General features: G+C 39.6%; 1 protein-coding gene across 3 annotated transcripts in view; it reads left to right on the top strand.

Annotated features, from left to right (window-relative positions):
- RFX7 (regulatory factor X7) overlaps positions 1-9,815 on the top strand; it is a 120,653-nt gene extending 110,838 nt beyond the window's left edge. For all 3 annotated transcript variants that reach the window (XM_032481120.1, XM_032481121.1, XM_032481119.1), the window contains 2 exons: positions 2,137-2,432; positions 3,677-9,815. In XM_032481120.1, the coding sequence (XP_032337011.1) occupies positions 2,137-2,432; positions 3,677-6,949 (3,569 nt within the window). In that variant the 3' untranslated portion in view covers positions 6,950-9,815. The remainder of the gene's footprint in view (positions 1-2,136; positions 2,433-3,676) is intronic.
- Positions 9,816-11,001: the final 1,186 nt, after the last annotated feature.

An 11,001-nucleotide genomic window follows, 5' to 3' on the forward strand; every position in this document is an offset into this window, starting at 1 on the left:
ATAAGAAATCATTTTTCTCTCTTATATTTATCAGAAGCTTTAAGTATTTGTGGTATGTGTGTGAGAGAGATTATTCTGTTCTCTGATTTTATGGCCAGTTCAGGACCATAAATGACATCAGTAAAATAACCTTTTACAAGAGCTTCAACATAATTTTTCCTACCTAGGTGTAAACTATGTGATCCGAATCTGTTCACTTATGCTTACATAGGAGCCAGGAGCATGCTTGGGCAGCCTTAGGTCTAGCTGGATAGCTCATATGTGTTTCCTCGTTTATCCCCTCTGCAGTCCTATAAGATAGGTAATATTTAGTCCCATTTTACAGAGTGGGAAACAAATTTAGGAAATAAAGTAATTTGTCCATAGTCAGAGAAGTAGTGGGGCCAGAATTTGAATCCTGATTTGTCTGTCTCCAAAACCCAGGTTAACTCCATTACGTCGTACTGTCTTCTTATCTTTCAGCAAAATGGGGTTTTAAAAGATAAAACCTTTCTGTGTTTTCTTTCTTCTACCCCTGCTAACACCTAGAAAAGTACTTAAAACAAGTTGAGGACTGGGGAGTTCTCATGGGGTGAAGAAACATCTCTGTCTTCCTTATTTCCCACATTATTCACGTAGTCTGACTGAAGGAAATGTAGAATGAATGGATTTTTAAGGCGTAAGTTTAAAGAAAGATGTGTTATTTAAGCAGAAATACTAAAAATCACACCTATAAACAGGAGTTTGCCCTTTTTCAAAGTAGACAGCTTGGGAGGCTGTTACTTTGACAGTTGTGTCGTCACTCAGTATTTTAGAATCTCTTGAAATTTTGTTCTCAGCCATTGCCACTTTTTAAAAAAATACCTCTGATAGTGAATAATCTTCATCCTTTGAAGGTGAATTTGGTTTTTTATAAATATAGTGTCCATATTAAGAACAGGTTGTATTACAGATGTCCTTCGGTAAGTCAGCTGCTTGGAACTCGTTTCTGTCCAGAAACCCTGGCAGGAGGGGTAAGACAGAGAGCTTGGAGCCTTTGGCAGAGGCTCTCAGGGTGCAGGTGTGGAGCAGCCAGAGCCGAGGCTGCAGGCCAGACAGCGGCCGTGCAATCTGAGTTGGGCTTGAGAAGAAAAAAAAAATCGTACTTAGGTGATAAAGGGGAAGTCAGAAAATGAGGGCTTGTTGAGGAGTCAGTGTGGGGGTAGGAGTTTACAGTCACATTCTCCTTCCCGTCTCCCACTCCAAGCTGTTGCTGTTAACAGAAGGGGAAAAGCAGAACCCGGGGAAAGAAGGGCAGGGTGTGCCAGCAGGTCAGCAGTGTCCTCCCCTTGCCTCTCTCCACTGCTTTTACTGAACTCGGCCGACTTTCTAATGATCTCAGTGCCACACGCTAAATGTGAAGTGAGCTTTTGAAAAATTAATTGCATTACATAATCAATTTTTCTGAAATTAAAATTTATCCCTTGCTTATTTTATCATTCCTTTTTCTTAGTTTTGATCTTACTAACGCTTTAAAAATTTCTCTCAGTAACCCTTTCTCAGAATATCTTAAACTCAGTCTTCAGAAACTCTCCTTAATTTCTCCTGGGTCTTACTGGAATAATTGTGTAGTAGCATTTAGACTTGTAATACCTATTTGCATAACGTGCTAGTAGAATTAAAGACTTGTTTTCCCCTGGTGATTTTTTTTTTCCCTAAGATATGGATGATTTCAGCAAATATTTACTGAGTGCCCCTTGTGAGCTGAATATTAAAATCATAAAAATGCATGCATTTCTTAATTAGAGGAGGAGGAAGGGAGATTTTCTGGTCTCTACCAATAAAAAGTTAAAACTTGCTGTCTTGGCATTTTTTTATCTTACCTTCTGCACATTTATGACACAGCTACTTCCCTCTTAGAAATCTTCATCTATTATAGCTGACTTAACTACAACTGTCACCTGAGTTGAACCATATTTTAAGATGTCAATTAAAACCATATTGACAAACATTTATAAACTGGAAGTCTAATAATATTTGTGCTTTATAAAGAAATTGTGAATTAAAATTTGCTGGGTTTGGTTGCTTTGTCCAGTAGATGGCAACGTAGTCAAAGAAAGTGAGTTGTAACCGCCTTCTAGAAAAGAGTGTTTAGCTTTCCTTTCTGTTTATTTTCAGGAATTAAAGGAATCACCCAGCCTTCTGCTTTTATACCTACAGCTGAAAGTAATTCCTTTCAGCCTCAAGTGAAGACTTTGCCATCTCCTATTGATGCTAAACAGCAATTGCAACGGAAAATACAGAAGAAGCAGCAAGAACAGAAACTACAATCCCCTTTGCCAGGAGAATCCTCAGCAAAAAAATCAGAAGGCGCTACAGCCAACGGAGTGACGAGTCTTTCTAATGGAAATCCAGCAATCCTCTCTCCTCAGCCTATTGGTATCGTTGTGGCAGCTGTCCCTAGTCCCATTCCGGTAATATCATTAGTGTTGGCCTTACTGGGGTGGTAGAAAGTCAGTTCCTTAATGCAGAGTGGCACATGAGAAGGAGACGAATACAGATGTAGATACAGTTGTAAACTTATTTTGTGACCACGCACAGATTTCAGTTCAGTCGGTTATCTTTAATTCAGGATGTACGTTGTTGATTACAAAGTGAGCTATGAAACGAACATAGGTGAAATTGTAAGACATGTAAGTACACACGTAACCAGTCAAGAGGTTTATTATGTAAGAGATGCGTCATTGTCAGAGTTGTTTCATCTCTAGCTAAGCAAAGATGACACGATTGTAGCCTTTTTTGGTTTAAATTTTTTTTTCTTTTTAACATTCAGGTGGAGCAAAATTGTAAAGTGGGTTGGTAATGTACTAGCATAGACCTACCTCTGGCTTGCTGGCCATAGGACCCCAGGGAAGTCCCTTAGCTGTTGAGTCTCTTTCTTCATCAACAAGTCAAGGTTATAGTCTTCTCTCCTCCTGTTTCACACAAGTGAGGCGATGATGAAGGGCTTGTAAAATCAGAGTTCATCAATTAAAAAAAAAATTTTAATGAGAGTGCATCACGCTAAAGCAAGGTGATATTTTATGTTGCTATTTATTATGATATTATTAAGGAGATATTTTACGTTGTTTTTCTTGTTCTTGTTGTTATCATCATCATCATCATCATCATCATCATGTCATTAAAACCCACTACCCAGGAACCATACTCTTGTTGCACTATTCACTGTAGAGCAAACATGCGAGGCAGTAGTTTTATCTGAGACCTCATCCACAGTGGTTTATCACTAATGTCGAAGGTAGATGCATTTATAAGACAGTGTCCCCTGTGAGTGAGTGAATCATCTTTGCACAGACTCTAGTTGGATACCTTTAGAGTTGCACGTTTCTTCAAGATTTTATCTCCTCTCCCTATAACCTTAAAAATTATTGTTTTGGCAAGTATTCAACACAGATGTGAAGTTTTTCATTGAAATCTCAATATTCTTCTTACATATTATTGTATTTGGTAGCTATATGGCACTGTGCTGCATTTATTGTAATAGGTATGTGTCTGGTTATATAGAATCTACTTTAGAAGAACTCTCACCTAACATGGGAACTGTCTTTTTTTTCCTTTTAGCATTACATGTAATGAATGCCTTAATAATAACGAATATATGAGTTACCGATCATAGTCTAGACTTGTTAAACCTGCTTTGTTTTCCACCTTTTAACAGGTCCAGCGAACCAGGCAATTGGTAACTTCACCAAGTCCAATGAGTTCCTCTGATGGTAAAGTTCTTCCCCTCAATGTACAGGTGGTCACTCAGCACATGCAGTCTGTGAAACAGGCACCAAAGACTCCTCAGAATGTTCCAGCCAGTCCTGGTGGGGATCGTTCTGCCCGGCACCGCTACCCTCAGATCTTACCCAAACCAGCCAACACCAGTGCACTCACCATCCGCTCTCCAACCACTGTCCTCTTTACTAGCAGTCCCATCAAAACGGCTGTTGTGCCCACTTCACACGTGAGTTCTCTGAATGTGGTGAAAATGACGGCAATATCCCTCACACCCAGCAGCAACAGTGCCCCTCTTAAACATTCTGCCTCGGTAAATAGCGCTACAGGGACAACAGAAGAAGCAAAGACCATTCCTCAGATCAAGAATGGTTCTGTGGTTTCACTGCAGTCTCCTGGATCCAGGACCAGCAGCACCGGGGGAACATCCGCTGTGGAGGTCAAAATGGAACCTGAAGCGTCATCAGATGAACACCCTGTGCAGTGCCAAGAGAACTCTGACGGGGCTGACGCACCCAAAACAACGCCCAGCGCTGTTACGGGGCAGAAAAGTCATACAGATGGAGGAGTGCAAAAACCTTCAAATGAAGGTGTCAGTGAAATAAAAGCAACTAAGGTCTGTGACCAGAGGACCAAATGTAAAAATCGCTGTAATGAAATTCTGCCAGGCACTTCAACAGGCAATAATCAAAGCTCTGTCACTGTCTCAGTTGCCACTCAGAACTTAGCTTTCACCAGCACCAGCTCACCATCTAATGGTGACTCAATAAATAAAGACCCTAAATTATGCACTAAAAGTCCAAGAAAGCGACTATCTTCTGCATTGCAAGAGTCCCAGGTGCCTCCTGTAAAGAAACCAACAGTGGAACAGCTTTCTGCAGTTGTCACCGAAGGTCAGAAACCAGGCAGTGTTAAGAAGGACCAAAAGGTTCCACATTCAGGGAAAACAGAAAGTTCAGTAGCAGGTGCTCAGATTCCTAGCAAGATATCAACAAATGTCAACTCACACATAGTAGCAAATCAGCCCTTGAATTCTGCTCTTGTTACCAGTGATTCAGCTTCAGAACAGCAAATGACGCCATCATCATCTCCAGACGTAAAAGTAAAGCTTGAAGGCAGTGTCTTTCTCTTGGATAGTGATTCAAAATCAGATGGCAGCTTTAATCCAAACGAATGGCAACAGGTCACTAAGGATTCTGAATTTATATCTGCCGGCTGTGAACAACAGCAGGATATCGGTGTTATGACAATTCCCGAGCACTCTGACATCAACGACTTAGAGAAATCTGTTTGGGAATTAGAAGGAATGCCACAGGACACGTATTCCCAGCAGCTGCACAGCCAGATGCAAGAATCTTCTTTGAATCAAATACAAGCACAGTCTTCAGATCAGTTACCTCTTCAGTCCGAACTGAAGGAGTTTGAGCCTTCTGTCTCCCAGACAAATGAGAGCTACTTTCCTTTTGATGATGAACTTACACAAGATAGTATCGTGGAAGAGCTGGTGCTCATGGAGCAGCAGATGTCGATGAACAATTCGCATTCTTACGGTAACTGTATGGGAATGACCCTTCAGAGTCAGTCAGTAACGCCAGGAGCTCCGATGTCATCTCATGCCTCCAGTGCCCACTTCTATCATCCAATCCATAGCAACGGCACTCCAATCCACACACCCACTCCCACCCCCACGCCCACCCCCACCCCCACCCCCACGCCAACCCCAACATCTGAAATGATTGCTGGGTCTCAGAGTCTGTCACGAGAGAGCCCTTGCTCCAGGCTAGCCCAGACCACACCTGTGGATAGTGCTTTAGGAAGTAGCCGGCACACACCCATTGGTACTCCACATTCTAACTGCAGCAGTAGTGTCCCTCCCAGCCCTGTTGAATGCAGGAATCCATTTGCATTTACCCCAATAAGCTCCAGTATGGCGTATCACGATGCCAGCATTGTCTCAAGTAGCCCTGTGAAACCGATGCAAAGACCCATGGCCACACACCCTGACAAAACCAAGCTTGAATGGATGAATAATGGGTATGGTGGGGTTGGTAACTCATCAGTTTCTGGCCATGGCATTCTCCCAAGCTATCAGGAACTAGTAGAAGACCGTTTCAGGAAACCTCACGCTTTTGCTGTGCCTGGACAGTCTTACCAGTCTCAATCCAGACAGCACGACACTCATTTTGGTCGTTTGACTCCTGTCTCTCCTGTGCAGCATCAAGGTGCCACTGTAAATAACACCAACAAACAGGAGGGTTTTGCGGTCCCCGCCCCTCTTGATAATAAAGGAACTAATTCATCTGCCAGCAGCAACTTCAGGTGCCGGAGTGTGAGCCCTGCTGTTCATCGCCAACGTAATCTTAGTGGAAGCACCCTCTATCCCCTATCTAATATCCCTCGATCTAATGTGACCCCCTTTGGAAGTCCAGTAACCCCAGAAGTTCATGTTTTCACAAATGTTCACACAGATGCATGTGCCAACAACATAGCTCAAAGAAGTCAATCAGTTCCATTGACAGTCATGATGCAAACAGCCTTCCCGAATGCTCTTCAGAAGCAAACAAACAGTAAAAAAATAACCAATGTTTTGTTGAGTAAACTTGATTCTGACAATGATGATGCAGTGAGAGGTTTGGGCATGAACAACCTGCCCTCCAATTACACAGCCCGGATGAATCTCACGCAGATTTTGGAAACTTCCCCTGTCTTTCCTAGTGCCAACCCGCAGAATACGATCGATTCCAGCACTTCTGTTTATGAATTCCAGACACCATCTTACCTCACCAAAAGTAATAGCACCGATCAGATCAGTTTTTCTCCTGGAGATAATCAAGCACAATCAGAAATTGGAGAGCAACAATTGGATTTCAGTAGCACTGTTAAAGACCTGTTGAGTGGAGACAGCTTGCAAGCCAACCAGCAGCTGGTAGGTCAGGTAGCATCTGATCTCACTAATCCTGCGTCTGATTTCTCTAGCGATATCAGGTTGTCTTCTGAACTCTCAGGCATCAGTGATTTGAACACTTTAGACCCAAATCTACTGTTTGATCCAGGTCGTCAGCAGGGACAAGATGATGAAGCTACACTGGAAGAATTAAAGAACGACCCATTGTTTCAGCAAATTTGCAGTGAATCCATGAGCTCTATGACTTCATCAGGTTTTGAATGGATAGAAAGCAAGGACCATCCTACTGTTGAAATGTTGGGTTAAATTGTGTTTTATAATATGTAGCACACTGTATCTAAAGACATATGTATTGTATTTGTCTTAATGGAAGTGCCTCCCGCAGCAGAAACACTTACTATTAATTGTGACATTTTAAAAGAGTTTGCTGCAGAAGTGGTTTCTTCTTCAGTAGGAAACGGTTAGACTCGCCTCAGCTTTTAACAAGTTTCTGAAGAGAGTAGGCTGTAGAAAAACAAGTATTAGGTTTTAAAATTTTATAACGTTCCCCATTTAATCACATTGTTTGCTAGTAAACAGAAGACTCACAGGCTTTTACAAGAGCAGTCTAGATCTTTATTTTGTGTAAGTTCATTTTAATTCATTGGTTTATCTGCACAGATTTTAGAGGAAACCATTGATTTTAGGTATAGGCTATTTTTTGTTGTTGGCATTATCTTTTAGATATGAAATCATAGCTAAAGTGAACTGTAGACAAGAAGGTCTTCCTTGAAACAGGGATAATATTCAGGTTATTATAAGTATTTAGGCTTGAAGCATAGAGCTACTGTAGGATGACAAAAAAAAAATCTCTGTAGGACTTTCTAGGACTTCAGTACCATTTGCACCTGAATGAAGGGCTTAAATAGGAGAAAATAATGGAAAATTAAACATTAATGTAAGGAAAGCAAAAGCTGCACTAAACATTTTAAAAGGAAATACTAGTAGCCATTTATATTTGTGACCTTGCATTAGTATTATTTTAAAATGTTGATTTTAATGTGGAGCTAACACACAGGGACATGCACACGTGCACACACAACAGATAATTCCAAACATTGTAATTTAGTGGAATAAATACAAATGTATTAGGAAATATTTTATGTTTTATTATTTGGTAGTTGAGATAGGAGAATTTAGAAGGAAATAAAAGCATTTTCTTAGTTTCATCACAATGTCTGCATGCACATATTAAAATTCTAAGATTTATTTTGAAGATTTTTAATTGTAGTATTCTCTAAGTCCTCAGTTTAGTGACTGACTCCTTCACTCCTCCTGAATTTAGAAATGCAATTTGATCATGAGGTCCCTTCGAAAAACAAATAGGCCAGGAAGGAGATAACATAAAAATCGGATCGGAAAACATTTCGCCACCTGAGGTCTGAAGCCACAAATCTTTATATCTCTGGTAAAACAAAGGGGATATCAATAGTACTTGAAGAAGAAGAGCATTTTATAACATGCTTATTAATTTATTTATTGTGATAACCACAATTGCAAAATAAGCACTCAGGATTTGTTTTAAAATGTTTCTCTCTATGGCTCCCATTCTGTTTTGTGAATAATTATTTATGAATTTCACCCTGACAGAAATCTTCTCACTAGTTGACAGCTTCATAAAAGTAAGTTTCAAGATCAGTTTCAAATAGACTTAAAAATTGCCATTAAGTTTTTAAAGCTAACATTAAACCATTGCTATGCTACCTTGAACCTAGCTAAGCTTTCCTTTACCTTAATTAGTAAGCCAATCAGAAGACTACAATCAATGAATATTTAACAAATGTGATGAAGGGTTTAATTTAATAAGGTTTTCATTGTTCAATAAATTTGCAAGGTAGGGTATTAACATATTTTGATAAATAATTGGTGCTAGGGTTGGCTCAGAGGTTTATATATTGATATGTCGTAGTTATTGGCATTTGTGTGTGTTTGCTGTTATCTTGATTTAATGATCTGTTAGATATTTTTTTCTTGATGCTAGTTATTTCTTCACTGTACATTGAGACACAGCACTACTGCACACCAAAGTATGCAATACCCAAAGGAAACTGTGTGATTTCTTTTAACAAATGATGGGAGCCTTTCTATATGAAATACTCTGAAAAGGAGATTTTGAGGCCATTCTAATCCCTTGTTTACATTATTAGCTTCCTACTAATATAAAAATAATGGAAATCTTTTTTGATAAAAATATAGACTGGAGGATTTTTAACCCCCTGTACAGTATTGCAGCAAACACTTTAAATTTGGTTGAATTCGTCCAGCAAACTTTCTGGGGTTCATATATTGCACTAAATTTGTTGAACCTGTGGTAGGCACATCTCTTAGGATAAATGCAACCAATACAGTCCACAGATTAAACTTTTTAAATGTGTTTCATTATGAAAAGACAAAATGTCATCAAAGTGACAGATAAAATTGTCTTATGTAGCAATGTGCATTGATCTCAATGAGATATTTCTAATTCTTATTCTCTTACCTGAGAATATTACAGCAGGAAGAATTAAGTTTAGTTTGCTTCACCATGTTAATACATGATCACAAAATGTGCATGAGTGTTATTGGCTTATCTTGTACAGTACTAGGTATTCCTGTAACCACTTTTTTTTCCCCCTTGGCTGTATTGAACCTGGTTCAGTGTTAACCAGACAAGCATAGTTATTCACAAGTTAGTTACTTTTTTATGTTTACTAATTCTGCTTAGTTGTTGTTGAATATGTTCTTTTCTCAGATTATTTTCATCGTTTTGATGTTTAAAACATTTTGCATACTGTTTATCATGATAAGACTTCATGAAGTAAATAATTTTGCATATAATTGCAATAAGCACTGACTTTTGAACTGAAAAGAAGGAAAGTGTTTTTTTGTGCAGTGCATCCGAGGTTCATATAATAGTCCTGTACTATAATGTGCTTTACTACACCATAAATGACAAAAACAAGCCCTGTTTCATGTTTTCATTTAGTGCAGAAAGTCAAGATCTCCCCAGTGTTTTGTTGTCTGTTGTACCTGCTGAAACTACGGTAGTTGAATATTGCAGTAGCATTTCAGTTCTCTTTTTTTATTGAAAGTGCTCAAAAATTGTTTTTTAAATGTTTTCGAAAACAATTAAAAACATTTTATATTAAACTGACTGGATCTTAAGGTGATTTATGGGATCTACTTTATATAGGCCGCATGCTGTTTTATAAACAGACCCGAAGCCGTTCTTCCTTTGATCTCCTGAAATTCAAGGCAATAGGAAAAAAATCAGCACCAGGAGGAACAGTGCTGCTAGTCTGTTCTCTGCTACTAACCTGGAAGGCTGCACAGATACTTCGTTCATCAGAACTCTGCTGTTCACTTAGAATTTACTACCAGAGAATGGTACTTGGCATAGACCTTTATGTTGTCCCCCCCCACAAAAGTTTTCCTTTTGCTCATTGACATGTATTGTTTGCTTTAAAGTGTTCGCCCATGGAGTATCTAGATGTGGATATTTTGGAAGCTTTGAATTGAAAAAATAATAGGAAAGTGGAGGGAATTTTAAAGCACAGCTATGTCCAAAAGCAACATAGGCATTTTGGTGAACCAGAAGTACAAAGTGATAAGTGCACTGAACTTGTAAGCCAGCACCTGGGCTGTAAGTCTGGAAGCAGGAAAGAGCAGCCATAAATTTCAGCTCCTAAAAAATAAGAAGCCAGGGTTTGCCATGGAGATTCCTCGCTCTTGAAAGGAGAGTAAGATGCAGCAGCAGCCAGGGCCAGGCCCTGAGCCAAGCAGCATGCTCCCTTGTGTATACAGATCTGCTTAGATCCGTGATAACCCCACTATCACCACAGGACTGGAGCCCTGAGTGTGGACAGGTGGTGGAAACAGTTGTAGCAGGAAGACTCGTAAAGAAGCCTGCAAACTAAAATTCCAAAGTACCTGAAGAAAAACTAACCCTGAGGAAGACAATCAGCAGTCACTCAAGATAAAATAAAAGAAGTAGCAAGCTATCTGGATGTTACTTTAAAATCGTTCATTTAGGGGGATTCTCAGTGACAAGGGGAGACTTTTTTTTAATATGGTCAAGAATAAGCACTGGATATGGATCATGGAACCAGTAGGAAATTCTAGAGGAAAAAATGTGTAGTACCTGAGATGCTTTGGGCGGTAAGTAAGAGAAAACCTAACACTAGCTTTAACCATAAGGACATATCTCATTTTAACATAATGCTATGGAGATAGGGAGGTGCATGGGTTCATTCAATGACTCAGTGTTATCAAGAATCAGACTCTTGTGTTCCTGTACCACCCTCTTCAGCTTTGCTTTCGTGTGTCTATTGCCTCATGGT

This window comes from Camelus ferus, chromosome 6 (genome assembly GCF_009834535.1).
Source record: "Camelus ferus isolate YT-003-E chromosome 6, BCGSAC_Cfer_1.0, whole genome shotgun sequence".
Taxonomy (NCBI): Eukaryota; Metazoa; Chordata; class Mammalia; order Artiodactyla; family Camelidae; genus Camelus; species Camelus ferus.